This window comes from Protobothrops mucrosquamatus, unplaced genomic scaffold, assembly GCF_001527695.2.
Source record: "Protobothrops mucrosquamatus isolate PMUCROS unplaced genomic scaffold, P.Mucros_1.0 scaffold1659, whole genome shotgun sequence".
Lineage (NCBI taxonomy): Eukaryota > Metazoa > Chordata > Lepidosauria > Squamata > Viperidae > Protobothrops > Protobothrops mucrosquamatus.
Window position 1 is genome coordinate 340,764 of NW_015387816.1, and position 27,851 is coordinate 368,614.

At 36.6% G+C, this 27,851-nt stretch overlaps 2 protein-coding genes across 2 annotated transcripts in view; both read right to left on the bottom strand.

Moving 5' to 3' along the window:
• Positions 1-3,428: 3,428 nt before the first annotated feature.
• On the bottom strand, positions 3,429-12,736 carry MAT2B (methionine adenosyltransferase 2B). Its single transcript, XM_015822740.1, has 7 exons — positions 12,599-12,736; positions 10,584-10,778; positions 10,015-10,129; positions 9,589-9,741; positions 6,640-6,833; positions 5,369-5,482; positions 3,429-4,160 (listed from the first exon to the last, which is right to left on the bottom strand). The coding sequence occupies exons 1-7, from the start codon at positions 12,659-12,661 to the stop codon at positions 3,990-3,992; spliced, it is 1,005 nt and encodes a 334-aa protein (XP_015678226.1). The 5' UTR covers positions 12,662-12,736; the 3' UTR covers positions 3,429-3,989.
• A 1,287-nt stretch (positions 12,737-14,023) lies between these two features.
• The window catches only part of HMMR (hyaluronan mediated motility receptor), a 27,170-nt gene continuing 13,342 nt past the window's right edge, over positions 14,024-27,851 (bottom strand). Inside the window, exons 7-18 of the mRNA XM_015822741.1 lie at positions 26,318-26,406; positions 25,942-26,013; positions 24,641-24,822; positions 23,321-23,439; positions 21,842-22,056; positions 21,033-21,149; positions 20,316-20,474; positions 18,820-18,966; positions 17,564-17,663; positions 16,634-16,810; positions 14,971-15,133; positions 14,024-14,716 (exon numbers count right to left, since the gene is read on the bottom strand). Of these exons, the coding sequence (XP_015678227.1) occupies positions 14,682-14,716; positions 14,971-15,133; positions 16,634-16,810; positions 17,564-17,663; positions 18,820-18,966; positions 20,316-20,474; positions 21,033-21,149; positions 21,842-22,056; positions 23,321-23,439; positions 24,641-24,822; positions 25,942-26,013; positions 26,318-26,406 (1,575 nt within the window). The 3' untranslated portion in view covers positions 14,024-14,681. The remainder of the gene's footprint in view (positions 14,717-14,970; positions 15,134-16,633; positions 16,811-17,563; positions 17,664-18,819; positions 18,967-20,315; positions 20,475-21,032; positions 21,150-21,841; positions 22,057-23,320; positions 23,440-24,640; positions 24,823-25,941; positions 26,014-26,317; positions 26,407-27,851) is intronic.

Here is a 27,851-nt window from a genome sequence, read left to right on the forward strand (position 1 = left end):
CTAAATTCCAGTTTCTTAAAAAAAATCTTTAAAAAGAAACTTATTGCTGTTTAATAAAAGTTTAAGCAATTTTTTATACAGCAGGATTGCTCATAACAAGTTTTGATATACTGTATATAGTGAATTGAAACCAAAACTACAACTGGATAATCATAAAAGTTAATGAACCTTCATATTTCTTACACTGCTAATGTCAATGTCCATCCCTATCTAATATAAACAGGGATTTAAATAGGTATCTCGGAGGTTGCTAGCACATCTGAGGCTTACTGTTTGATGATGTTTCTACAGATATATTTCCAGGGAGTATTAAAGATAATTCATATTCAATACTCAATCTCTCTACACTTTCAAAGAATCCATTATGAATTGATTGATCTGGTGTTGATCACTTGTTTAATTCAAGTAATCTGCTAAAACAATTTTCCCACTACATTCAAATGTGGCTTATTCAACAGCATCATTTTTTCATTTTATTCTGTAGGAAAACTATATTTACTAATTTATGAACAACCAAATATCCGTAGCAGCTTCCAACCTAGAAATGAACATCTCTGTTTAATATACTTAGAACCTACATCGTGCTAAGGTTTCAGGACTATTACATACAGTACATGCTCTCCAAATGGCCTAAAGATCTCATTCTCCCCTCCAAAAACATTAAAACAAAAGTCATCATATAGTTGAAAAACTGATAGGTTGAAGCATCATTATCATAAGTAACTTCAATTTCACCAAGGATATTTGAGGGGCTTTGCCCACCATATTTTTTTTTTCTCATTATCAGTTTAAAGTAGGAATTAACATTTAAATATCTTAAAATATATATTAATCTCAATGTAGTCTTCATTTTGATAACATTAACTTTGCCCCAAGACTTAATGGGACTTTAAACTATCAAATTATATTTACTGAAATTACATTTATACATATATTGACATTAGCATATTGTGATATAATTAAAAAAAGATATAAACCCAAATATTTTATGCAGCCTGTACAAATGGTAAATCCTAATCTCTTACAATAATTCATAGAGAAGCTGCCAAAGGCAGCAAATTAGTCTTGTTCCAGTTAATAGTATAACCAGAGTATTAACCATATTGCTATAGGACTTCAATAAGGTTTTGGTAAGAACGCTGCATGATTACCAAGGATATCTTTAGCATGTAAGATCAATTTATATTCATTGTCAAATACCCTCCATATCTTGAAAATAGCTATCCAAAGAAGCCAATAGTTCAGGAAACAAATTGAAAATTAATAAACAAAGAGCATCCTTACAGATGCTACAATATAATTTGAAAGTCTGAAACAATTCCATTCTTAATAACCCCTAGCCATAGGGTAAAGATACCCAACTGTAATCCAATGAATAAATGATGAAAAACTTCAGCCTTTAATTTGATTTGTACCATATCAAAGGCCTTCCTTTGATAGGAAAGGAAGAAAATTAGAACAGTTAATTCCATCAGCTACAATATCTATAATATTAATCACCAGGTGGATGTTGTCAGGTTCTTGACTTTTTTTTTTTTTTAATAAATCCAGATTGATGTGGCCAAATTATACATACTACTTTATGTAGTCTTCTGGAAAGGGAGACTATTTTAGCATTCACATTAAGCAAAGGTATTAAACTAGTTTGTGTATCTTGTGGAACTGTAAAATGATAAACAGAAAATAAAACGATTAAATGATTACAGATCTCTAACTACGTACAGTAGGTGCCAATAAGTCTGTATTTATTTGGAAGTCCATCTGATTCAAGGACTTTCCCTAGCGTCACAGATTGCTGAAATTCTGTGATTTCTTGAATGTCAACAGTTGTATTTATTTAATTTTATCATCCCAAGAAATCTCTTCAGTACTTCACAGGAAATTGATAACTTGTTGTCCAGTTACCAGAATCCTAGTAGATATAAATATTATTATATCATAACATAGATTCTGTTTTAAGTAACTGTCCATCATCAGCCTGAATTGCAGGGATAAAACTTTCTCAGTTCTGTTGTTTCAAGTGATAAGCCAGTAACTTTCTAACTTTCTCTTATGATTCCTAATATTTTTTGTCAATGAATTTCAAAGAATATTCAAATTGTTCTGAGTGCATTAGCTACAGTATCTGCTTTGTTACACTATGTGCTTGATGTCGTCTATAGAATTCTCGTAAATGAATGAAACTTTAATTTTTTTAAAAAGTCCTTCTTAATATATTTTATAAAAAGAGAACTCTTAGAAGAACATATTCAAATACCATGTAGAATTGGTTGAGTTATAATAGTTAAATTTCATACTTAAAAAGTCCCTGGAGCTTGGTTTGAGATTGCAATGGACTCGTTGAAGAGTCTATAAATAGATAAAGTAGAATATTGTTTTTTAAAAAATCTAATTTGAAACAATTTTGAAATACATGTAAAAAAGTGTATTCTCTACATTCTGCATTTTAAAACACCCAATATCTATTAAATTAAATTCTAATATATATGCTTGTAATTCCTTTCAAGTTTAAGAAAGTTGGTTTTTTTTTTAAAAAAATATGTCTAATTTCCATAAGAGATTTTTTCAATAAATATAACATGTTTATGTTAGCGATGGAGGCCCTATGACTCAGAGTTTAAGCCTAGCTTGTCAGCTGGAAAGCTGACAGCCTAGGTTTGAGATCCAAGTGCCGTGCAAGGGGCGAGCTCCCGTTCTTGCCCCAGCTCCTACCCAACTAGCAGTTTGAAAGCATGAAAATGTGAATAGATAAATACTATAGATACCACTTCGGTGGGAAGGTAACAGTGTTCCCTGTTTCATTCTGCACTGTGATGTCATGCTGATCACATGACTGTGGAAACATCTTCGGACAACACTGGCTCCCTTGGCTAACTAATGGATATGAGCACTGTCCCCCAGAGTCAGACACGACTGGGTAGGGGAAACCTTTACCATTTACCTATTATGTTACTCTATCAGCATATTTTGAAAGAAAAGTCATAGGAATAAGCATAGATTTTTTTCTTGGATGCATTACCTTGGGAGATCAGGTAGTAGCAGGAAAAAGGTGCTGTCTCAATGTATGTTGTTTTCTGTTTTAGCAGAATCCTTATAAATAATACTCTAATTACTAAGGTAAAAATACTACATTTGCATTTAAAAAAATAAACTTAAATTCTATTAATAAAGTACTTGCATTCTTGCCTTCAGGTTTTGCCTTTTATATTATAATGTACTACCTAATGATGTCACACTGTCTGAAAATAGCTATTTTACAACAGCTCTCCCTTTACCCAAACAAGTAAAATTCTGTAATTATTTGGAATTTAATAAATCAATATTTCTTTGAATGTTTTTCAGGATTTTATCGCCTTCAAATATTATTAAGTAAAGTGCAGGAAAATATATTTTTATGACATAGTAACATCTGTTAATATACCTCAGTGTGCATTTACAATGGCATTTTTGAGAAAGAGTTGTGAACTGTTTAATACAATGCTGGAGTTTCAAGATGCAGTATAATGTAGAAACATGTAAAGTATAAGTACACATTCATTCCAAACAAAAATAAAATTTTATTTTATTAGAATTTTTTTAATCAGATCTAAAGCAGTTTTTTAAATTTGAAATTGCATTGGAAACATTAAAGTCCTGCATTACAATGTTTATTTATAGTAATCAAGAAAATAATGCCAAGAGAGATACTATCCAACAATTTTAAACACAAAAATTGCATGTGAGGAAACATTCTCATTCCATATTACTGAGGACTGCAATAATTGTAGATCACTAGATCTTTATAAGCCAGTGATAAACATAAACATATATTAACAGCTTCAAACAGGGTTAATTATTTTTTTATCAACACTTCTTACAATTTCACTAGTGCAAGACAATATTTTTACCTGATTGAACTTGAAACAAAGAATGCTGAATACAAAACTATTCTTTCTCCCCTTTTTAAAAAAGTGCGTCATATACCATACTTACACTAAAATATCTACAAGCTAGTGGAACACTGTCTGTCTCCATCTCTTGTCAGTGAGGAAAGGCCAAAGTGATTCCTTGATCCCAACTTGAAACGGAGTATGGTGACCAATGCCCAACATCAGAAGGCGGGAACAGTCAAGCTGAGCATTCTTAGGACGAGGAGCACCCAGCACTGGGCTATCTATAATCTTTAATTTAAAAGATCAATGTATTTATTGTTCAGCATAAAAAATATATACCAAAATGCAGTTGTTTCTAAGGATCCTCTCTCTCCCATCCCCAAACCAGTTTTCTCTCTCACATTGTAATATTGTAATAATCATCAGCAAGGAATCCTGAAATCTGCAAAAAGTGCAAAACAGAATCACCAATTATCTGCCAAAAACACTTCTATCCAAATCTTAGTCACTGAATCAAAGATACATGCAGACATTAAAGTCATTTGTGTCTCCTGAGAAGAAGCTTCTAAAGGTAGCCTTTGACTGTAAATTGAGCAAAAGTTACGGATTGTCCTTGACTTACAACCATTCATTTAGGGACCATTCAAAGCTATAACAGCACTGCAAAAAGTGACTTATGACTGTTTTTCACATTTAAGACGGTTGCAACATCCTCGTGGTTACGTGATCAAAATTTGGATACATGGCAACTGGTATATATTTATGACAATTGCAGTGTTTGCAATTTGCAACCTTCTGACAAGCAAAGTCAATGGGGAAACCAGATTCATATAACAAAAGTGTTTCTAACTTAACAATTGCAGTGATTCACTTAAAAACTGTGACAAGAAAGGTCATAAAAGGGGACAAAACTCACTTAACAACTGTTTTGCTTAGCCACAGAAATTTTGAGCTCAATTGTGGTTGTAAGTTGAGTTCTACCTCTACCTTACATTTTCCCTTTACTAGGAAACTAGAGGCAGACAGAAAAGACATAGAGGAATTCATTTCTAGATTTGATATACTTTAAAATATTTCTTTTCTAATTTTCCAGGCTGTCGGGTGCCTAGAATTCCTTGCACTTGCCTTCATGTAATCATTTATTAAATGAGTATTTACATAAAAGGCAACATAAAAGGACAATTCAGATAGTCACTCACCGGGCTATGAGAAGCTATAATCAGAAAGCAATTTTTCATCCCTTCCACATGGCATCTTAATTGCAGCTGAAATTTCTGAGCTACATTGTTATAAGGTTATGATTTATAATTGCAGAGACAAAAATAAGCATTGCTTCCCAAAGAGCCAAAAGAAGATCAAATAATTGGATTATCAATTTCAAAATTTTATTAGATAAAGAACAATTGTTCCTCAACGATAACATTTCATAGCACTATCTAAAACAAATGCCAAATATTTACCAACTACAAGTTAGCTCATTCCAATTAATTACTTACTGGTCTTAAGTGGCTACTAGGAAGATTGAAAGCATCAGCCATAGCACGTGCCATTTCATACTTCGTCATCTGCTCATTACCAGACCAGTGGAATGTTCCCTTAATGGATGGATCCTTGGAAAATGAACAAACATACAATTTAAATTAATTTCGATTTTCCTATACTAAAAAGTTCTAGGAAGGGGAAAATAAATAACCTTTGTAGGAAGCCACCAAAGACTAATATCAGAAGCAATATTTAATTCAATGCACTGGGTTTTTTTTGCATTATTAGAACACTTTTTCTGCTGCATAATGTAATACTTACTATACATATATTCAACTCAGCTACATGTTACTTTGTACATAATAGTGTTACTATGAGAAAAACCTCAATGTACTGGTCTTCTTGAAAAGAATAGTTGTAACTGTTTTACAACCGTTTTTGTTGTTATTGTGGCAAATAAACTCTAGCAATCCGAGATGCATTAATATGGTGCAACATTAAAAAAAATCTCAGTGAGCTCTCTGAATATTAAAAGTTTAGCCTTAGTTAGACTTATCTAATGCTTTAAGTGCTAAATGAATACAGCTCCTGAATACCATGCATTAGGACTGGAAGCAGGAAACTTCATAAATATAATGAACATCAGAAAGATAAGTGTACCTTTAATCACAGCTATTTCTTTTTTAGAATGTTTCAAAACCAGTAAATAAATACTGAATGTATAGACATACATGGGAAGGAGGAATTGACAAATGCAACTTTTTGATGGAGATCCCTTTTGTTTAAAACAGGGGTAGTCAACCTTGGCTCTTTTATGACTCGTGGACTTCAACTCCCAGAATTCCTGAGCCAGCTAAGCTGGCTCAGGAATTCTGGGAGTTGAAGTCCACGAGTCATAAAAGAGCCAAGGTTGACTACCCCTGTTTTAAAATTTTGAATCATGTGGCTGTTTTTTTCAGATAAGCATAAAAAAATCTCTATAGTTATTTCATATCTTCCAACAACACCACTATTCTTCCACCATAGAATTTCTATTTAACTATTATCTCGATCTTAAGACTACAGTATCATATTGTATTGAAAATTTTAACCACGTTCTTGTACAAATATTCTACATGTTTTAATCAGAACCTAATTACATGTTGCACTGTACATGTTATTATTGGTTTTAGGGAGTCTGCATGCATTTTTGAAACCTAAAATACATAAAAAAAGTATTTGTAGACATTGAACATGTGAAGCAGTGCTTCAAACCTTGATATAGTACATATAAGAAAGTTCTTACCACCATTCTCCTCTCAGCCAGCTGTTGGCAAACAATGGCTACATCCTTGGCATATGTTGGAAACCTTTGCTGCCAGTGGTCCATATTGGCTGATTTGTTATTGAATTGCACCTTATCAAACATAATTGTCACAGCACTCTCCTCCAGCTTTTCAACTTCTCCATATAAAATAGGAATTCTAAGGATAGCAGCACCTAAGAGAAAAAAAAGAAAAGCCATAAATGTTACACAAATCAAAATATATAACCATGCAATTACCCAAAATGTTGTAAACTTCACATCAACAGAAAAAATATGGAAAAGTGAAGATTGAACTGGAACAAGTCAAATTATTTTACATATGGTGTGTGAAAACTGCTTTAAAACTGTAAAAATTAACTCCACATAGCTTTGTTTCCCATGATAACTTTGACAATAAAGTTATAAACCATAGTGCAGTATACTTAAGATAATAATACCTGGGAAACTACCAACATGAGTCTGCAAATTCAACAGGCTCTGCCTGCCACTCACGAAAATGGAGCACGTGCGCATGCACTCACCCGCTGCTCGAACAAGTTACATTTCTAAATTCTGTTTTCACTTGTCATTATGGAGTGCTGAGTGTAGATTAATGAAAAAATCATGAATGTCAACAACTGTAGAATCATGCTGCAGTATAACAAAATTGACAAAAGTGAAGAGGGTCTGAATACTTTCCGAATGTACTGTAAGTAAGCACATCCAAGCCAGAATTATTTACCATGAAAGTCAATCATTGAAAAGGAAGCAAACAGGGATTTTAAAATTGTGTGAGATCTTTTATGGACAATGGTTTAACTGTCTATTTACTGCAGCTTGATTTACAAAATAGCTCGAATTTATATTCTGAAGGGATGAAATATTTTCATAAAGCCTTGAGAATATGGGTGGTTTCTAAATTTGATAAATAAATAAAATGATTGATAATTTATAACCCATCATTCTTCCTGTTATGTAATCACCTTTGCATTCAAACAATGAAAAAAAATGTTAGCTATTGCTTACAGATAGAAGATTAAATACTAAACCATTTTAATTTTTCTTATTTATGACAGATCAACAATCTAATGCAGGAGTGTCAAGCTGCCGGCCTGCGGGCCGGATGCGTCACGTGGAAGCTGTGCCCACCCCATTGCCGGCAATGGCAATACCGGCCCGATATGTTGTGCAACGTCACGTGACGTCGCGAGTTTGACATGTCTGATCTAATGTTACTTACATTATGCTACCAAAAGTTAACAATACAAAGACAGAACAGAACATAAAATAAAACAACAATAAAATCAGAATAGCAACATCCCCAGATATGGCATGGGTCTCAATCCAGCTGTCCTAATCGTTCAAGGCATCCAGAAAAGTCAAGTATTATTCAATTTCCAGAAGACCATGAGAATGGGGGCCATTCTTTGCTTGGAGGGTTAACTGCTTCAAAGAAGGATAACTCCACAGAGAACGTCTGCCTCAATGCGGCTTCCTCTTGTACCTCCTGATAGAAGGGCACATGAGACAGGTGAATCTTTCCTTCCCTATCGCATGCTGGCCTCACTTCCTCCATGTTCTTCTTTTAGCAAACCAAAGACCAAAACAGTCATGTTGAACAAAGAAAATAGAGCACATGATTGTAAATTAAATATAAACACTAAAATACTAAGAAAAAATGATGATTCTGTGTCCCTTGTGTACCGTTTATTAAAGAAGAAAACCAAGAAATGTTAAGACTTGCAAGTGCTTGATAGAAACAGTAGAATGCAGTCTTTGGGGAGGAAAGGTTTGTCAAAAAAAAGTGAAAATGATTCTAATTGTGTTATTCTGCTCATGTTGTTATGTAGAATTCAATGCTGGATAATTCAAGAGAAACATAAGAGTTTGTTTCAGATAGTGAAACTGAAATACTTAAATATGCATAATCAAACAGAAGGAGAAATAACTGCTGAACAGCTACATATACAATTAAACTATGTCAACACAATATGGCCTGGATATTTTAGCAGCTGGAGTTCTTCTGTGGTCGATTGCGGCTGCACGCCATGTGGCGCATCACGTCACTGTTGCCAATCACGGCAGGAAGCCATGTGGCTCGTCACGCCACTTGTACCGGTGCCACCACTCGGGCAGGACACAACGTGGCTCGTCGCACTGCTTGCATCGGTGCCGCTGCTAACTGCAAGACACCGTGCGACTTGTGCCGGTGCTGCCGCTTGTGACACGCCACGTGGAGTAGCGGCACTGGCATGATGCACCGCGCAGCCTCCTGCTGCGCACCGAGGCAAGCAGCATGAAGATATGAAATAAATATAGAGATATGAGATTCTTTCTGTATGTGTGCTAGCACTTAAACTAATCAACTCATATTGATTTGGTCCTGTTCTGTTCTGACTCCATCAAATATGTGAACACAAACTTGGGGGGGAAATGTAGTAGTTAAAGATATAAAATGATATTGAATTAATATTCCAAAAATATGGAATTTCACACTTTATACAGAATTAATCTTGTTGAAGACAACATTCTTTCTATGTGTCAACTAGTTCAAGAGATTGGCTCTTGAATCATTTTTCAAATCTTATTAAAAGATGTCAAAATATATTTTGATATGGACTAACTGTCTAAGGCAGTGTTTCTCAACCTTGACAACTTTAAGGCATGTGGACTTCAACTCCCAGAATTTCACAGCCAGCATTACTGGCTGTGGAATTCTGGGAGTTGAAGTCCACATGCCTTAAAATTGTCAAGGTTGAGAAACACTGGTCTAAGGCCTGTATTAATATTATTTGGATTTTTCCTTCCTTTCTTCTTAGCTTATTTTAACCACAATAATACATATCTTTTTTATTGTAATGTTACCATTTATTGTTGTTTTTATTGTATCTCGCTGCTATAAAACAATAAAAGGGAGAAGGGGAAATATGTGCCCAAATATAAACTTACCTTCATTGTTTTTTAAAACTGCTCTTTCACCTTCTAGTTTGGTTCTGCCATAGAGATTTAGAGGATTTGGTATATCGTTCTCCTTGTATGGAGGGTTGGTGCCATCAAATACATAGTCTGTACTAATGTAGATCAGAAATGCTTCCACTTGAGCTAAATTTGAAAGATATTTATCATAGTTAAATGTGTAACAAAGGGAGTATTCCATCTGGCTTTCAGTTCTTCAGTAAATTATACTACTGCTGAATCATACCAAAAACCTTCTATTTAAAATAGCAATCGGTAGATCCCATATTCCTTTTTTAACAAACCATGTTAATGAAACATTAACTTGCAGAAATTGTTTAACACTGTTCGAACTACCTACACTTAGACTATAGAAGATAATAATTTAACCTTATTTTTAAAAAAATCAATAGTTTTTACCTGCTTCTTTTGCTATGATTCCTGAAGCAGTCACATTGAGCTGAGCAGCAGCATCTGGTTGACTGTCTACAATATCTGGCCTTCTCTCAGCTGCACAATGTATTACCACATGAGGCTGGAAACCATACACACATATGAGTAAGTTTATTTAAAAAGGACCACTGAAATTTCATTTAAATACCCTTTATCTATCTAAAACTTCATGTTATATTGCTGAGATCCACCAGAATGTATACAAAATTTATCCATCCAAAATTCCTTTGCTGTTTAGCAGTTTATTTCCTTGTTCCACTCCAAGAATTTCAAAACATACATGAAGTAAAAAATTCCAGAAGTATGACCTCACTTTTAATAAATTTAATTCAATTTACTACTTTTATTGAATTTATTAAATGATCATTTTACCATTTTTTTCTAGCATTTCAAAAAAATTAAGTCCCAGTTGTTTAAAAACAGAATATTCTTGCTACATAATGAATAGGATATGCTAACATTTAGGAAAACCAGTTAAATTGTTGAGCAATTCTGAACAATATGGAAAACATTTCCTTTCCTTTAAAAATTCTCACCTGAAAATCTTGGATTACACTGTGAATAGCAGCAGAATCTAAAAGATTAACTTGTTCAAACAAAGGTCGAGCTCTACTGTAGCCACAGCCAAGAGTGTGCCAGTGATTTGCTTTAAATTCTTTATAAACAGCTCTGCCAAGCAGTCCAGTGGCACCAGTAATTAGGACACGTCTATTTGGGATATCAACATCTTCCTAAAAAAACCAAAATATGATCTACAGTCATATAAAATTATCAATGTTTTTCCCAAAACTGTTGCATGCTCCTGCACATCTCTTTCCCTTATTTTTACAAATTCAATTGAACTTAAGCCACAAAATAGCAGCTTCAATAATAATCCGTGCTGTATAGAAAGTTGAAATATCAACAGTAATGTACTATGTACGTTTTCCCCCCAAGTGTTTATTCACAGATTTGATGGAGTCATAACAGAACAGGATCAAATTAATGAGTCAGATTAGTTTAAGTGCTAACATACATACATAAAGAAAACATACTATGCTGTAATCATCAAAAGATGACTATAATTTAGAACTATTCACTGAATATCGCTGAAATTGATATCTACAAAAAGGTTTATTGAAAAAAATATATCTATTTTTTTTTGTTTTTATTTTACTTTAAACTGTTAAGACAAAATCTTTCCAAGGTGGGTTATTTCTTAAAAAAACAAAAACAATACAAAATTGCTTTTCTTCACCTATCAAAGGAGAAACAGTGTTACCAAAAGTCCTCCTGAAGTTTTACCTTATAATTATTCCAGAAAGTGTTTCCATTCCAGACCGATCAATGACTTTTAGTAGGATTCTGGAATTATAACTGACATAATTATAATTCCAATTGCTTATAATGAATACTTATTGGAATTACACAACATTAATACTTGAGAGGTTTTTCTCTACTTTTTTTTCCTTTCATGACTTGTTTTTTTTAGATTGCTAGGTCTGACAGCAAGTTCTATCTTGCCTTTGTTGATCTGTACATTTGTCTGAGGTTCTACATAACTTAGGAGCAGGGCATAAATGCTCTGAAAATGTAGCTGATCAACAAAAGGTTAATGGAATTTCATATCCCTATCAAGCTCTTAAACCAGTTTAAACAAAACACAAGGTCTGTCCTTGAAGTAGAAAAGGCCCAAATACTTGACAAATAATAAAATCAGCATTATTGGGGGGGGGGGGGAGTGACCATAAGAAGAATTAAGAATGATTACTTCAGGCTATGCAAAAAGTATGGAATTCTTACTGAAACAGTTAGGAGGAGGAAGAGGGATGCAAATAAATTATCCCAACTTAGTCAACAGAAAGAGCCTCGGAGTCTGTGCAGAGTCCCATTATAGAAAACCTTAGGAATCCCATTAGAAGCACATTACTGCTGAAAGGTTGTTTACTAGGCCCATGGTAATGGAACTGTGAATATTTAAGCGTTATGCAATATTAAGATTACAGTTTAACTGTTCGACTACAGTTTAACAGGCTATTTTTCATTCAACAACAAGCAGTTTTAAACCCATCACGTGTGTGGCTTATTTTAACAACTCTCCTCCCACACAGTACTCACGGGAAAAAGGAGAGTCCCTCTATGGCTCACTCCTCCCCGAGTGTTTATAATTGTTCACCCAACCTGGCACCCTGCAGCTGGGTTGAATCCCAAGCCCTAAAACCTCCACCGTTAACGAATGCTGGCTGGGGATTATGGGCGTCCGGGTCCAGCACGTTCAGAGACCACCAGTAAAGGGGGTGGTGGGGGGGAAACGGTCACATAAGCACAGGCACAGGAGGAAACTCTCTTTGAGCGCAGAGAGATCGGCGAGCCAACTCATGATTTGCAGCCCGAGGACCCCTTTAAGGCGTCTTCCTCCCCACAGGCAAGGAAGAGCAAGGAAGCTGCCGCCAAAGCAGAGCCAAGGAGCCGGAAGGGTGAGGCGGCGCAGAGGAGGCGCGGCCAGTATGTTTACCACGGAAAAGCGGAGAGGACGGAGGGGAAGGGGGGTGCTTTGCGAATCCTTCCTCACCTCCTCGAGCCAACAGCTCCCCGGCTCAAAATGGATGCGGAGCCCTTTCTCCCACCCGACCATCCCTCCTGCCTTGGTCCGTAGGCGCCGCCGCCGCCGCCCGCGTTCAGCTGGACTGTGGAGGCGGCCGTCGCGCCCAAAGTCCCGCCCCTTTCCTCCAGCCGCGCCGCTGATTGGTCCTTTCCTCCGTGGGAGGCGGGGATCAGAGGGAGCGTCTCACTGCGGACGTGCGGACGGCATGCGCTATGGCGGGAGGGGCAAGGCAGCTCAATCCAGCTGTTCCATCTTGCGAAAGGTTTTCCTGGCTTCTTTGGGGGCTGACTAACTTTCACTCCCCGCAGTATATATCCTTTAGAAACCCACCCTCGAGAAAGCAGCCGGGGGCCGCCCTTTGTACATTTTCCTATCGCGGAAATATTTAGAGCCGCAGGGCAAAAAAATTACATGAAAACATCCTGACCCCGCCTCCCCATGAATTGAATTTCTTGTTCTTTGCCTCAAAACACTTATCAGTCAGTGTAACACAACGCTATTGGCTTAGTATGCAAGACAGAATTTAAGTTTCTTTATTCTCCAAGCCAGAAATCTTTGCAAATAAGATAACGTGTGGTAGGCGTGTACTTAAAAACCATGGAAAATAGGCGTAAAAATAACATGCACAAACTTGCCACTCAGTTCAAAGTAGATTGCTTTAATACACAGGGAAAAAGGAACCTGGTGAGCTCTTTTACATCCAATTGAAAGTGAAACTGCTAATTTCCTATGGTGTTAAGTTTTACTTATTTGAAACTGTTAAAATAAGGTTAACAGAGAAAAAGGAGGGGGAGAGAAATCCAAACAAATTCAAACTTCAACATGTTGAAAACATATCATCACATCCAGTCCTGGACAATCCTTACCACAAAGGCTTACAGAGCTTCTTGTTGGTCCTTATAGGAATACAATGAAAAGTTCCACAGTGAAGTTAGTAATAAACTTTATTTTTTAGCATCATCAGCATTGTGAAAATAAAGAATTTCCCCAGGGTAGTCAAACTGAGGATGGGGAAAAAATTGCCTTATTTGTTTTGCTGATGTAAGCTGTTTGATTAGCAGAAAGAAGTAACCAAAAAGCAATGTCTCTTCTGCCATCAATTATTAGTAAGAATTTTCTTTTGTTTGTTCTTTCCATAGAATAAGACATAGATAAGAAATAGGAAATTAAAGGACATAACAGTTACATATCCTAAGATTAAAATACAATTCAGGAAAGCTAGTAATTGCGAGTCTCACAAATTCCTTTTAATAAAAAGATAAGCCAACAATAAAATCAATAACTACAAGCTAATACAAATAATCTTTAAAGTCAGAATCACATATGATGTATTTCAATTCAGAATCAAAAAAATCCAATTAACATAGTAATTAAAAAATATGAATTGCATAATGTTTGAAGACTAAGTACTTCCACAACTATGAGCTATTTATGATCATTGAAGCAACTGTTTCAATTTCTAAAATATTCAGGAAATTCAGGAAAGCAGCTAGTAATTGTGAGTCTCACAAATTCCTTTTGATAAAAAGATAAGTCAACAATAAAATCAATAACTACAAGCTAATACAAATAATCTTTAAAGTCAGAATCATACATGATGTATTTCAATTCAGAAGCAAAAAAAACCCAATTAAAATAATTTTAAATAATGAATTGCATGTTTGAAGACTAAGTACTTCTATAACTATGAGCTATTTATGATCATTGAAGCAACTGTTTCAATTTCTAAAATATTATACAAAAGTCAGAGTTTAACTATGTAACACTGTGTATGCATATAAAGAAGTTTCGCTTAGGTCTTGTGTACTGATTCGGCTATAAAAATTACTAGGCTTTCATTTAAATGTTTGATAATTGTGCCCTATTGATATTTTTAGAATTGCTGTGGCCATTTGTATTTTAGAAAGTTTAAAAGTACTAATTATTTGCTTTATTAAAATATATTTAAAGACAACTTTCTATTAATATAGAAATATAGATTGGAGCACACAAGGCAGTAGACAATACTTTCTTGGAAAGATAAATCTCTCAAGTGTGAATTTGTTCTTCATCAATGTAGAACAGGTTGATTTTTGTTTCTGTTGCCTGTTAAATAAATAAGAGAAGTTGATTGAAATTATTATTTTTAAATTACAGAAGATTTAGTATTCATTACATTTCTGATCTGTTCAATAACTGGAATTATTGCCACCAATTAGTTAATTAAGCATCAATAAAACAATAACAAGCGCTGAAAAGAATACACATATTAAAGCTACTCTGCTGGTTGATGTATACATCAAACTAATTCCCCAGGCCCAAGTTGTTAATATTTATGGAAGATACTTGAAAGTACTCACTTTCTTTAAAAGGTGTTTTGGGAGCAACATTTTCCTTGCTAGGATGCTGAAAAGCTTTAGAAGGATCAAACCGTTTAATACCCTGAATTTCATTAATTTGATCTTGGAGCTCTCCCCTTGTTTGTTTTTCCTTTGCTACTTGGGAACGCAACTTTAATAATTCCTAAAAGAAAAAAATCCCAATGCAAGATGAATTCCAGATATTACAAACATGACAATTTATGTCCCCCAATCAATCCCACCAAAAAGATGAGTGATATTGTTTATGACAGACATGTCAAACTTGCGACATCACGTGACGTCACAGAACTTTTCCCCCATTGCCAGCAATGAGGTAGGCGCGGTTTCGCTGTACATTGTACGGTCTATATAGTATGAGACGGTTTTTAATTATCACCTCTACCCTTCCTAATTCTAATCCAGTTTCAGGCATATATTATAAAGTGTTCAAGTTCCTGATGGATGAATGGCCTATCCCTTGTTCTTGCCTTTATTCTCCTTCAGCTAGTAAGTATCACATAGCTAGTGTTTGACGATTAATTTGAGGAATGTTCTTTTTCCTTCCATAAATGTTGCTAGCTGCGGTCCCTGATCCTCATCCACTGCAGCTATGTTTTTTCTCCCTTCTGTGGATCCTCTCATGGTGATCAAGAGTAATCCTGAAATTGAAGCTCTTTCCACATTCTAGGCATTTAAACGGTCTCTCCCCAGTGTGGTTCCTTTGATGGATGGCAAGAGCTGTGTTCTCAAAGAATCCACACTCTCTGCAGCTATATGGAATCCAGATCTAAGCATGATGTCATGTGTCTGATTAACGAAACACTTAAAAGGACTTTCAGGCATATTTCTTCCTAAAAGCATTTATTAAGGTTACAGAGACGTCAGTACGGCATGGTGGAAATGCTTAGATCTGGATTCTTTTCCGTTACACATACATTCTAAGTATTTTTTCCCCGCCCCTATTTTGGGGTCATGGTTCACATCTTCCAATTAACTTGGAAGATGTGATTTGCTTCTGGTTTCTTTTTCCCGGGCTTTCACTGTTGCCTGATTTAACTATAAAAATACCAGACAGTTCTGCATATTGTCAAAGCAAGAATATACAGTATTTGCAGCGTTGACATCTCACTTCTATCAACTGTGTGTCTTATCACCACTAAAGTTCCATGAATGTTGGCTTTTACTCCCTGCTAATTGATGGGGATGAAAGAAGCTCTACCTTTAACATATGTTTGATTGTTTCATGGCTGTTTAATATATAGTTAAATTATATATTAGCAACCCTGGTAGCACAATAGTTAGAATGCAGTATTGCAGGCTAACTCTGCCCAATCTGGAGTTCAATCCTGATGGGGCTTAAAGTTGACTCAGCCTTTCATCCTTCTGAGGTCGATAAAATGAGGACCCAGATTGTTGGGGGCAATATGTTGACATTGTAAAACTATGGAGCGGTATATTAGTCTAAATGCTGTTGCTAAGTGCTATTGCTAAATAAACATTCTTTACTCACAAAGATAGCAATCTGACAACATATTTTGAGTTTCTCCCCACCCTTAACAGACACATGCAGAGGCACCTTGGTTATTTACATATCCTTTGATATTTCTGTCTCTCTCTATCACAGATAAACATAAATCTGTGACCTTCATAGAGTAGCACAGACCTGTTTTAGTTGAGTGTTCTCTTCTTTCAGTTTCGTTACATGTTTGATCTTCTGCTTCTGATTCTGATGGCCTAGCAGCTTAGCATAAGCATCACTAATTTTGTTCAGTTCTTCTTGGGTTGCACCATGCTCATTTAGAAGAGCATTTTTCTCTGCCTCATATGCATCTAACTGTTCCTGAAATGCAAAGTAAAACATATGTTGAATCATAGATGACCAGCAAATCTCAAGGGATGTCCCTGTTTGACTTAACAGAATCCATAAGAATAGGAGGAGGTGATCCCTTTCTCAGTTATGCCACGTCTTTCACTGTTCAGAAAGGTCCCCCAACCCCCATATGGTACAATTACCAATGATATAGGAAGAATTACTTTTCTGCCCATGCTTGTGATGAAAAATTGTTCTACCATCAGACTATACTTATGTTTAAATAATAATAACTGGAGAAGATACGAACACCTTCAAATAGACATAGAATGACTGTGGCAAAGAAAGTAAAGGTAGTACAAATAGTAAATAGGCTACTTGAGTACAATCCCAGAACAACTGGAGCACCACTTGATTATCTTTGTTCAAGTAGTGTCACCACAAAATTACCATCAGTCAATTGCAAAAGGTAGCTTTACATGGAACAGTTTACATCCTGTGATACCTTTAACATTATCAAACATCAACATCTGCCTATTCCATGCCTTTGGAAATGATTTGATAGATGGATAAAAATGCCAAATCGAGACTGAACATCTGATTGACTGTGCAACTATAATAACCAATTCACTGCAAGTGCCATCCATCAATACAGGGTATTTCTTATATTAAAACCATGGGAGCATCTAAAGACATAGTTAAAAATCCAGGTTGATTTTGGAGTTCCAAAATAGTAAATTATCAAAAACTGCCCAAGCCCATTAGTGCTTATTAAGGACTAACCTGAAAAGGTTTTACTTTATTATATAGGTCTTCATAGAGCACACGCCACGTTTTTATATTCTTTTTGTAATCTGCTCCTATTTTTTCTGTAATGGTTTTCCTAGAAATAAAAAAATATTGGAAATGCAATTAAGTCTTCTAAATATCTCTATTTATGTAGGCAGCCGTTCTCTCTGGGACCATATTCTTTTAGAGCACCACACCTAATGGATGGGATAAGACAATGTTTTCCCTTTTGGAGGTTTTTTTTTCATTTAATTAATATATTTATATTTTTCTTTATACCGTCTTATATTTTTTTTGCCTCCTATGAGGCATTAGGTCTTATTTGGGAGGGGGGGTGTTTCCACTGTTTCATCTCGCAGCAGCAGCACCAACAGCCCCATCCAAAAGGAGTCTGCGTGGTTTCCGCTGGCCCCACTATTTCTGTGGCTGCCCGCCACTGCTTGCACGCATCACCCCCGGCTGCCTTTTTGCCGGCAGAGGCCTTCAGGAAAAGACCTCTGTCAGTGAAACGGAGGCCAGGGTGCGAGGCAGGTGTCAGGGCTTGGGAGGCCTGCCTGCAGCGGTCCTGAGATAAGCAGATGTGGAACGTGTGGGGCAGCTCCACCCCCCTCGCCCTAGCTTGATTTTTCTCATGCAACCAGACAGTGGAACTGAGTGGGCGGGGCCTTAACTAAGGCTTATTTTGGGGATAGGACTTATATTAGTCCACACGTAAAAATCAAGCTAGGACTTATTTTTGGGATAGGTCTTATTTTTGGGGAAACACCGTATGCCAAAGTTTCTCAAACCAGTTTACAATAAAATGTCTGAACAGGCTTTGGAAATTCTGCCAATTTCTGCTAAAGTACATAGCTCCTTGACCTTGGAAGCATTTGAATGGTAGAACCTTTCCAAAAATGGGACAGTAAGGGATTGTTTTAATGCATGGACTGTGATAATCTTAACTATATTCTACTAAATGTAATATATATGTAAATTAAATCAAAAGTAGTTTTTATCTACTGTGCCATATTTTTGTCTGGGATTTGGGGGAAATAAGAACAATCAAAAGTCATCCAAAGGCTAACTTTACGTTTTACTTGAAAACAAAAATGGGGCATTGCTGTCAAAAAAGTCCCAGGTTGCTCATCACTGCTCTAATGCCTAGAATGTGCTTTTTTTTTTTAATGTGAACATACTCACTTCTTTTTCTCCCAAATACTCAAAAGTATTTTCATCTGAAGTTCCCATGCAAGACATCTGAAACTCACCTTTCTGTTTCAAGTTTTTTGTTCAGTTCTTCACTTTGCTGCTCCAGTTCGGCTTGTAGATTAGCAATTTGCATAGTGCTCGATTCCTTGATTCTTTCTATTTCTGCATCTTTTAGTGCTATTTTTGTCTGACTGTCAAGAAGCATCCTTAAAATAAAGGGAGGAGAATTAAAATGAGAAATTCTCAGTAATTTTAAGGATGGTTGGAAATAGGCAAAGTTTTAGCCTAAAAGAAGAATGTGCTACATGTGCCATAAATGGGCAAAAGGTAGGTCGCTACCTAAATCAGAAAACCATAAAAATAATCACACTGTGTAAATTATACTGCTAAAATTAATATAGTTAAGTACTGGAAAACATCTTTTCAGAAAAAGACTGTGATAATAGACAAAACAAATTGTTTAATTCCAAATGTTTGTTGTGTCTTTTGATAATGCACTCTGGATGTTGGGTGTAAATCCTAGGATTTTTTGTTCGTTTGTTTTTCTATTAAAGCAAATCCTACAGTCAAAAATCTGCTACACTTACGCTGATCTAAATGTTTTTGCTATTGAAATCATTGTAGATATTAATTTAGCAATATAAGATTTACAGATTTACTGCAGAGCTGGAGGTGAAAGGAGAGACATACTTTTATAAAATTTCCACGCAACCTGCAACTTTCTGGTTGAATCAAAAGACAGAAAATCTTCTCCAAGTAGTTTATTCTCTCTTAAACTAATCTAAAATAAACTAGATAGAAAGAGGAACTTCCTATAAACTAGCATTTTGATGGAAATTACATAATTCTAAGCCAGTGGTTCTCAACCTTTTTAATGCCGCGACCCCAACCGGTCGTAAGTCGAGGACTAAACCGGTCGTAAGTCGTAAGTCAAGGACTAAACCGGTCGTAAGTCGAGGACTAAACCGGTCGTAAGTTGAGGACTACCCAACCGGTCGTAAGTCGAGGACTTTCCCTGCCCGGGAGCGCCGCGCATGCGTGGTTCCGCCCCCTGCGCCAGCCGAGGCGTAGCTGGCAAGTGGCAGAGACAGAGCAGGCCGACCACCAGCTGGCCCAGCTCAAGGGAGGTAAGGCACCCGCCGGAAAAGGGGGAAAAAATGGCGGACCAAAAAAAGGGCGGACAGCCTTGCTTGGCGACCCCCATGAAATGGTCGATCGACCCCAAATGGGGTCCCGACCGACAGGTTGAGAACCACTGTTCTAAGCCATCAGAAACCAGAACACAACAGAAGAAAATATTGGGGAAAAAGTCCCAATCATAATCACAGCAGTTTGACAATAGAATCAGTTAGGGTGAGAAGAATGTGAGTCTCTCTTCACTGAATATATAATGGGTATCCAATTGTCACTGATATTTTAATTTGAATCGCTATATAAAGAAAGATGTTGGACTTGAGGAGCTAGAACTAGATTGTCTTTCAATTATCTGCCACAAAACACCAAATACAGTCTTTGCAGTCAAGTCTTCTTGGCAAAATTTCCTAACTGTCCATACCTTATATAATCTTCTTTTGCCTGGTCTTTAGCATGCTGTTCTTCTTGCATTTCATGAGTCACATTCTGGACTGTCCTATTCATTTCAGTTAATCTCTCCTCTAAAATAACTTTGTCTTGTTTCAGGCATGTAATCTCTTCAGCCATGCAGACTTTGTAACTAAGAAAGATTTTAAAAGTTTACATTTCTTTTGAGTTGTGCATAGTACTCGTCATCTTTATGCTAAGCTTTTGCCCACCATCCAGATACAAAGCTCATGTATGACAGGTTGTACTAGGACAGTGATGGCGAATCTTTTAGAGACCCAGTGCCCAAACTGCAAGCCCAAATCCACTTATTTATCACTGGGTGCCAGGTGGGCGTGGCTGCGGTGATCATGGCAGACTGGGTGGGTGGGGCCAGGGCGGCGGGGACCAGTCTCTCGCCATCTCCAGGGCACAGCATGCGTACCCACAGAGAGGGCTCTGGGTGCCACTTCGCCACCACTGTACTAGGAGAAAGAAACAATAAGAGTTTGTTCATTTTTAAAGTAAAATTTGTTCACTTCAGTGAATCTTTGCTATCTAAAGCAAGGAAACACAGTGCAAGAAGTTGATCTCTGTTTCTATACAGTCACTCTGAAACAGATGACTGGTTCCAGACTAATGAAAGACAAGAGTTCCCAATACTAAACAAGTAAGACCTTTCCAATCCTTCTATGCCATGGTATTGACATACTTTTCAAATTCAGTGGTGGTCTCTCCAAATTTAAACTGGAGCTGGTTATATTCCTCTTGCAGCTTTTCTATGGTACTCTTGTGTGATGCAGCCAATTCTTCCAACTCTGCACTTTTCCTGCACAAATAATAATAACAACAGTTAATATTTTAGTACTCCAAAAGCTACTGAACTGAACTGGAAGGTACAAACAAGAGCATAGGGGACTCAGGAACTATTATTTTAAGTTTAATTTAATTAGCTCTACTTAAATAGATGGAAATGGGGGACCTCTGGAAATATCTATTCTGAAAGTCCAAAAATAGCCTGAAACATTTGGGCAATATAGGAGGATTGAGGATAGAAAAGATAATACAAAATCTTTCAACTCTCATCCTTAATTTTCAATAAAAATCTGTTTAATTTAAACCAAAAAAGTTGACATGATTATTTCTTATTCATGTATTTATTCATTTTCTTTTCCTGTGATATAAAACTTTACACTTTGGTAACAACTTTGAAAATCTCTGGGGAGACATGAAGAATTTACAGAAGCCATGTACAAACCTGGGACTTCAAGCCATGGACTACTGGTCTATATTGCCTGCCATTTATGAGAAGGCCATTATCCATTAGTTCATGGCATACTTCTGCTTCTTCAATGGAAAAATATGTTCCTTCTTAGCACATATACCCCAATTCTCTCCAAAGGGAATTTGAACATTCAGAAGAGATCTGAGAATACACAGACTTCAAGAAAGAAATCCATTCTATAATTCTATTAGCTAATTGACACAGATAATTTCAATAAGAGCCTCTTTTCTACAAACCTTTGCAGTTTTGCTTCCAGCTGTGATAACTCCTCATTTTGGGATGCATTATCCTGTTCCAAACGCTTTAACAGCTTCTCAACTTTAGCTTCTTTAGTGTGCAATTTATCCAGCTCATCCATGGCTTCTTTCAGTTCTATCTCTAGAATCTCTCTCTCTTTAGCTACCTCCTCTTGGAAATTAAGTAATTTCTGATGCATATCAGCGGAGGTTTCCTGAAGTGCCAACAAAAATACAAATAAAGTGTGGCCATTAACAATAATAATAAGTAGTTTTCCCCATCTGAAAAATATATTTAACAGGAGGAATGAAGCAAGAACCTGTAACCTTCACAGGTGACAATTTACTCAGGCTTCCCAATTATTTTTTACATTTATATTTATAAAAGCATTTCTCGGCTATCCTACTTCATTTTAATTTTGTACAGAAGAAAATAATAAAACTGTACAACATCGTGTGAAATGCAAGTGGATGGAGTTTTTCTTCCAAAATCTCAAGGTCAAAGTATTACTGTGGGGTGCCATCAAAGATTTTCAGTTTTTCTTCCACACATGAGACAGGGACCCAGACAGCTTTTTCTGGAATGAACACACTCTATGGATTGATTCTGCTTAGGGGAGATGATCCTGCAAATACCTTTATGCCAAGTCATGAAAAGCTAAAAAAATTAAAATCACCACCTTAAATTGGGTTCAGAATTATAATGGTAACCTGTAGCAGAAAATTAACATAAAGGTAACACTGCTAAGGTATTTTCACCTGTTAGTAGTTGGGCTTCTACTTTTTAACCTATTACAACCTCAGAGTCATCTTCAGAAGCAGAGATTATGAATCACCATTGCAAGGTTTATTATTCCAGAAATACCCACAACTGGTGTACCATCTGTTCAAACATAGTTATGAATTCAGGGAGGACCCCTATTTCCCCCTTTCTCCTTCAAGGAGTAGATGACCTCATCCCAAACCAATTTAGGGATTGGGATCAAATTTTAACCACCAGTAATAATTCCATCTTTCAGGAATTTGAGCTTGCTTTGACCTATTTGGCCCTTCATAGCCTCTACACATTTGACCAGGATATCTACGCCATTCCCAAATGTATACTTGAGTGTCATCAGCATAGTGATGAATCTACATCCCAAGCTGACTGATAATCTCTCAAAAATCTCATGTAGACATTAAACAGCAGGAATATACAGCCAAGCTCCATGTGGTATAGGGGCTCAACTAAAGAATGGCATCATCCATTCAAGTAGGAGCAGAACCATTGTAAAACAATGCTTTCCACTTCCAAATCCTGCACGGACCATATCTGAATGCCACTGAGAGGGCCAGAAGGATTGGGAAATGTGAACTCCTTCTTACAGATAGAAAACTATAGAGAATAACTGGACAACACAGAGAGGATGCTCAGTACATACTAAATTTTACACATTTATAAATAAATATAACCTATAGTTATCTTAATCTTTTTTTTACCTTAAAAATCTTCTTTTGCTTTTGATGTTCCTGTTCTTCTATAGAAAGTTTTTCTTTTAAGCATTGTATCTCAGCATTCGTAACTCGTTCCTTTTCTTCATATTCATGGAAGCATTTCTCTAAATGAGAACTTTGCTTTTTACATAAGAACTCATATGTATACATATCTATAATTCTATTGCCATTTTCGTATATTTTCTAGACTCCTTGATTATTTTTACTATTACAGGAAAATATCATAGCTTAGGTTACTCCCTAGAAACTGTTTCATAATTACCTATTATTAGAGCCCATTGAATACCATCTAAACTACTTAGAAGCTCTCAAATCTGAATTATTTCTTAGAAATGCAATTGACAAAGCAAAAGTGGTTTCCAGAGTGTTTTTTAATATTTTTTTTAAAAAAAAAACACAAAAAAACCCAGTAAATGTTTGAACATTTTCTATTCAAGCGGTTGGGATCCATCAAAACAGCAACTATTTTTAGAGCACTCTCTTAAATTTTTATATCAGGCTATTAAAGGCAAAAAGAGTTCATTTCTTGGCACAACTTCTCAACAGAGTTGAAGTTCACATATCTTAAAGCTGTCAAGGTTGAGAAACACTGCCCTAATCTATTATAGAAGGATGCAGGTAGAAAGAAGAAAGTTGATGTAATGTTAAATGGATCCCATAGAAAGAATAAATATTTAGCATGGAGTGTATAACATTAATGGAAAGGCTAATGGGTTACATCTTTAGACTTAGAAAACTGAATGCATAAACATGCATGCATATGGCTGATCTGATTTCCTTGGGAAATCAATATAGAACCCATTTCGTTGACTACTGATGAGTTATCAACGGAACATGATAAAAGCTTGTGTTACAAATGTCAATATTGTTGAATGGTTAAGTGCCTAACTATGCTGCTTAATATATTCCAAAGCACGTGTAGCCGAATTTTCCTTAAATCCCTTTCTAAGGTTCAGGTTAGCATAGAAACCAGTCCACCGCACATGCATTTGGAATGAAAGAACACTGAAATCAGTATAACAAAATCATCTGACATATATTCCTGTTATAATTTATATTAATGTGTATTAATACATAATATAGTTAAAAAGGTTTTTAAAATGATATTGCTCTCTGTTGGGCTGGAGATTAGACATTTACATCCAGTAATTCTTTCATCTAATGATAGGAAGTTTTGATTTTCATTTGTCACGATGGGAAGAAAGAAAATATTTCTCAGCCAAGCTTAGAAATAGTTTTCAAAAGTCTAACAAATGGTTTATTTTCTTGCAATAATATGCACGCAAACCACATTTTTGGAGTTACCTTTTTGCTCCTCAAGTATTTTGGACTTTCCGTTCAGTTCTTCAGTTTGGGTGGACAGGATAGTTTCTTTCAGATGAAGAGTACTTTCTAATGTTTCGATGTCCTTGTTTTTGGATTCTATTATTTCCTGTAGTTTGACAATATGCAGCTTGTATTTATCATTAACTTGTTCTGCAACATTACTGTTGGAAAGCAAGAAAAATTACACTAGTTTTGCCATTATGTTTTTCTATAATTTAGTTGGCGAAAGTATATTTCAGCTCATTTTCTTCTGTATAATATACAAATTAATTGGAGGGGAGGGTCTTGTATATTGTATCTTCTTTTAAAGTAATCTCTTCCGAAAAGTAGTCAAGCAGTAGTAGCCATATATAATCACTGAAGAAAACCACAATATCTTCCTTCTATATCACCCAGCCTTTTTGCTTCTAGTTGAAGTTTTAGATTATATCTGTTCTAGCCAATATTTTCACTGACTCTTTAGTTGCATTGTACATAGTAAGATGAGTGTTTCTAATCTTCTTTGGCATCAGGTATCACAGAACAATTTCACAAGCATGGAAAATTGTTCAAAAATAAGTTAAAATGGTCAAAACCAGTGATGTCACATCCTATCTGATCTTCGTTTGAATTTAGTGCTTTGCAGGCTGAAATCTTAAGACTTCATGTGAAAACTTTGGCATATTTGACAATTCCCATAAAGGGATAATGAGTAAAAACAGATGGTTAAATGGATGGACAGGTTTTCTGTTCTAAATTTCTGCAGAAGTCATTTTGAGGAAAGAAGAATTAAAATAGTCACTATTAAAATAAAAATAGTTTATTTTTCTGCTGTCCTTGAGATGTTCAAGATACATGCTTTTATACAAATTATTCCTTTGAAGGGGAAAATGTGAATGCATGCTTCCTATTGTCTTACATGCATATCTAACAATATCGATTTAATCTCTTCCCACTCTACAAGTTTAAAATTAAACACTTAACTAGCAAGGATTTGTTGCCAGTCACCAATATTGATAATATTTGCTACATCTCCCATGGTTCCATATTAGTATGTTAGGATAGCCATTTTGGGAACTGGAGATTGATCCATCACATATTCATCCATCACATATACATATGTAGCTTGAGAAAATCAGGGTTTGTGAGCAATGTGCCTAGCTATAACTTTCATTCATTTAACATGTCTAGACATATGAATATTTAAATATATTTCTATTAGTGGATAGAAAACAAGTCCCATAATTTTTATGCAACATGGCTTGGCCAAACTTAGGATTGCATATGCATACTTGACTTACCCAAGTTCTACAATACCTTCCAGGAGTTTCTCCAAGTCATATTTCTTTTCTGTTAGACTCTCTGTTTCTGTCCTGAAATAAAGTTTGATCAGAGTATTAAATTTTATAAAAAGGACAAAATACATCCCAAGCCTCAAGCTGGCAAAAAGGATACTTATGTTTAATTAACACCTTGTCAAGACTGAACTGGTCTGTTCCTTCCCATTCAGATCCCCAAAGCCCCCAGGCACAGATTCAGTAGCTCAGCAGTTTCTCATGTCCAACTGACATAAAGATGAAGCTGAGGATACCAAACCCAAAATATGTTCTTACCAAGCTGCATTTCATTAGAGTTAATAAAAATAGCTGGTACTTGACAATTCATGAGATAACTTACAATTCTTCAGGCTGGGCTAGTTTTTCTTCCACAGTTCCTTGGACTTCATTTAGTTTAATTTCCATGTCTCCATTTTTAACAGGAACCATCTAAAATTGCATCAAGAAACATTATAGAGTGGCTTATTATGAGAGGGATTATGATTGTCCTAAACTTTCTTTAAGCCAGGAAAAAGGTATGAAAAATAAAACAACATTACTAGCAATAGTTCCTCTAACTCATATTCTCTAGGGAAAAATGTAGGCCTAACATACTATCTTCTGATACTTGCACGTTTTTTTAAGTGAGAAGGGGCGTTGGTCTTACCTGAACGCCTTTTCTCAGTACGGAGACGGAGACTCCACCAATGGGTTTTCTTTGTCTGCCTGCTCTTGAGACCAAGTATCCAAAACTTGTCACGCCCCCTCCTACTGGTAATCCAGTCTTAACGAGGGCGAAGCGTTTGAAGATTGACGAGGCGTTGGCTCTCAGCACCCTAACACAAATGGTCTAGCTGACCCTAGGGTGGGTGTGGAGTCTCCGTCTCCGTACTGAGAAAAGGCGTTCAGGTAAGACCAACGCCCCTTCTCCAGTACAGGAGACGGAGACTCCACCAATGGGACATACCAAAGCCTCACTGTCCCATAGGGTGGGAAACCAGAAATGCTCAAGTTGTCCCTTGCTGGAGAACCCTCCTACCAAAGGAGGCGTCCGCCGCAGCGAACCTGTCAATTTTGTAATGGCGTATGAACGGAGAGGGCGAGGACCATGTAGCGGCCCTACAAACCTCCTCAATGGACGCTTGAGTGGCCCATGCAGCCGTTGTTGCTGTACTCCGAGTAGAATGTGCGGTAATATGACTTGGAGTCGGCAGAGACGAAGCCCGGTACGCCTCTCCTATGCAGTTCCGGATCCACCTGCCAATGGTGCCAGCGGAGACCCTCTGTCCTAGGGTGCCAGGTCGGAAGGACACCCATAGGGCTTCGGATTTACGGAACGGCTCCGTGCGCTTGATATAACGCCGTAAAGCCCTGCGGACGTCCAGTGTATGCCACTGCCGCTCCAAGTCATGTGACGGATTCGGGCTAAAATTTGGCAGAATCACCTCCTGCGACCTGTGAAAGAGAGTATTAACTTTCGTGATGAAAGATGGATCGAGTCGTAAAACAACCCTGTCCTTGTGAAAGATACATAAGTCCGGCCTGACCGACAGTGCGGCCAGCTCCGATATACGCCTGGCTGAAATGATGGCCACCAAAAATGCCACCTTTAGTGACAAGTGTTCTAAGGAAACGGTCGCCGATGGTTCAAAGGGACACTGCATGAGAGCGCGAAGGACTCGCGGTAACTCCCAGTATGGATACCTGTGAACCACAGGAGGACTGGTGTTACAAGCCCCCTTGATAAAGGCTCGGATTCTGGGATGGTGAGCTAAGGGAATAGAATCTGCGCAAGAGATAAGAGTGGATAAGGCCGCCACCTGCCTTCGGATAGTTGCAGGTGCAAGGCCTTTATCCAGTCCATCTAGGAGATAATCAACTATTTGGGGAATTGT

Excerpts from the sequence above, each read along its gene's own strand:
- MAT2B (XM_015822740.1), bottom strand. The coding sequence starts at position 12,661 with ATGGTCGGGTGGGAGAAAGGGCTCCGCATCCATTTTGAGCCGGGGAGC. Across the intron at positions 9,742-10,014 it reads AATCATAGCAAAAGAAGCAG|CTCAAGTGGAAGCATTTCTG; the intron begins GTAAAAACTATT and ends TTTCAAATTTAG. Across the intron at positions 5,483-6,639 it reads TGGCTGAGAGGAGAATGGTG|GATCCATCCATTAAGGGAAC; the intron begins GTAAGAACTTTC and ends TCATTTTCCAAG.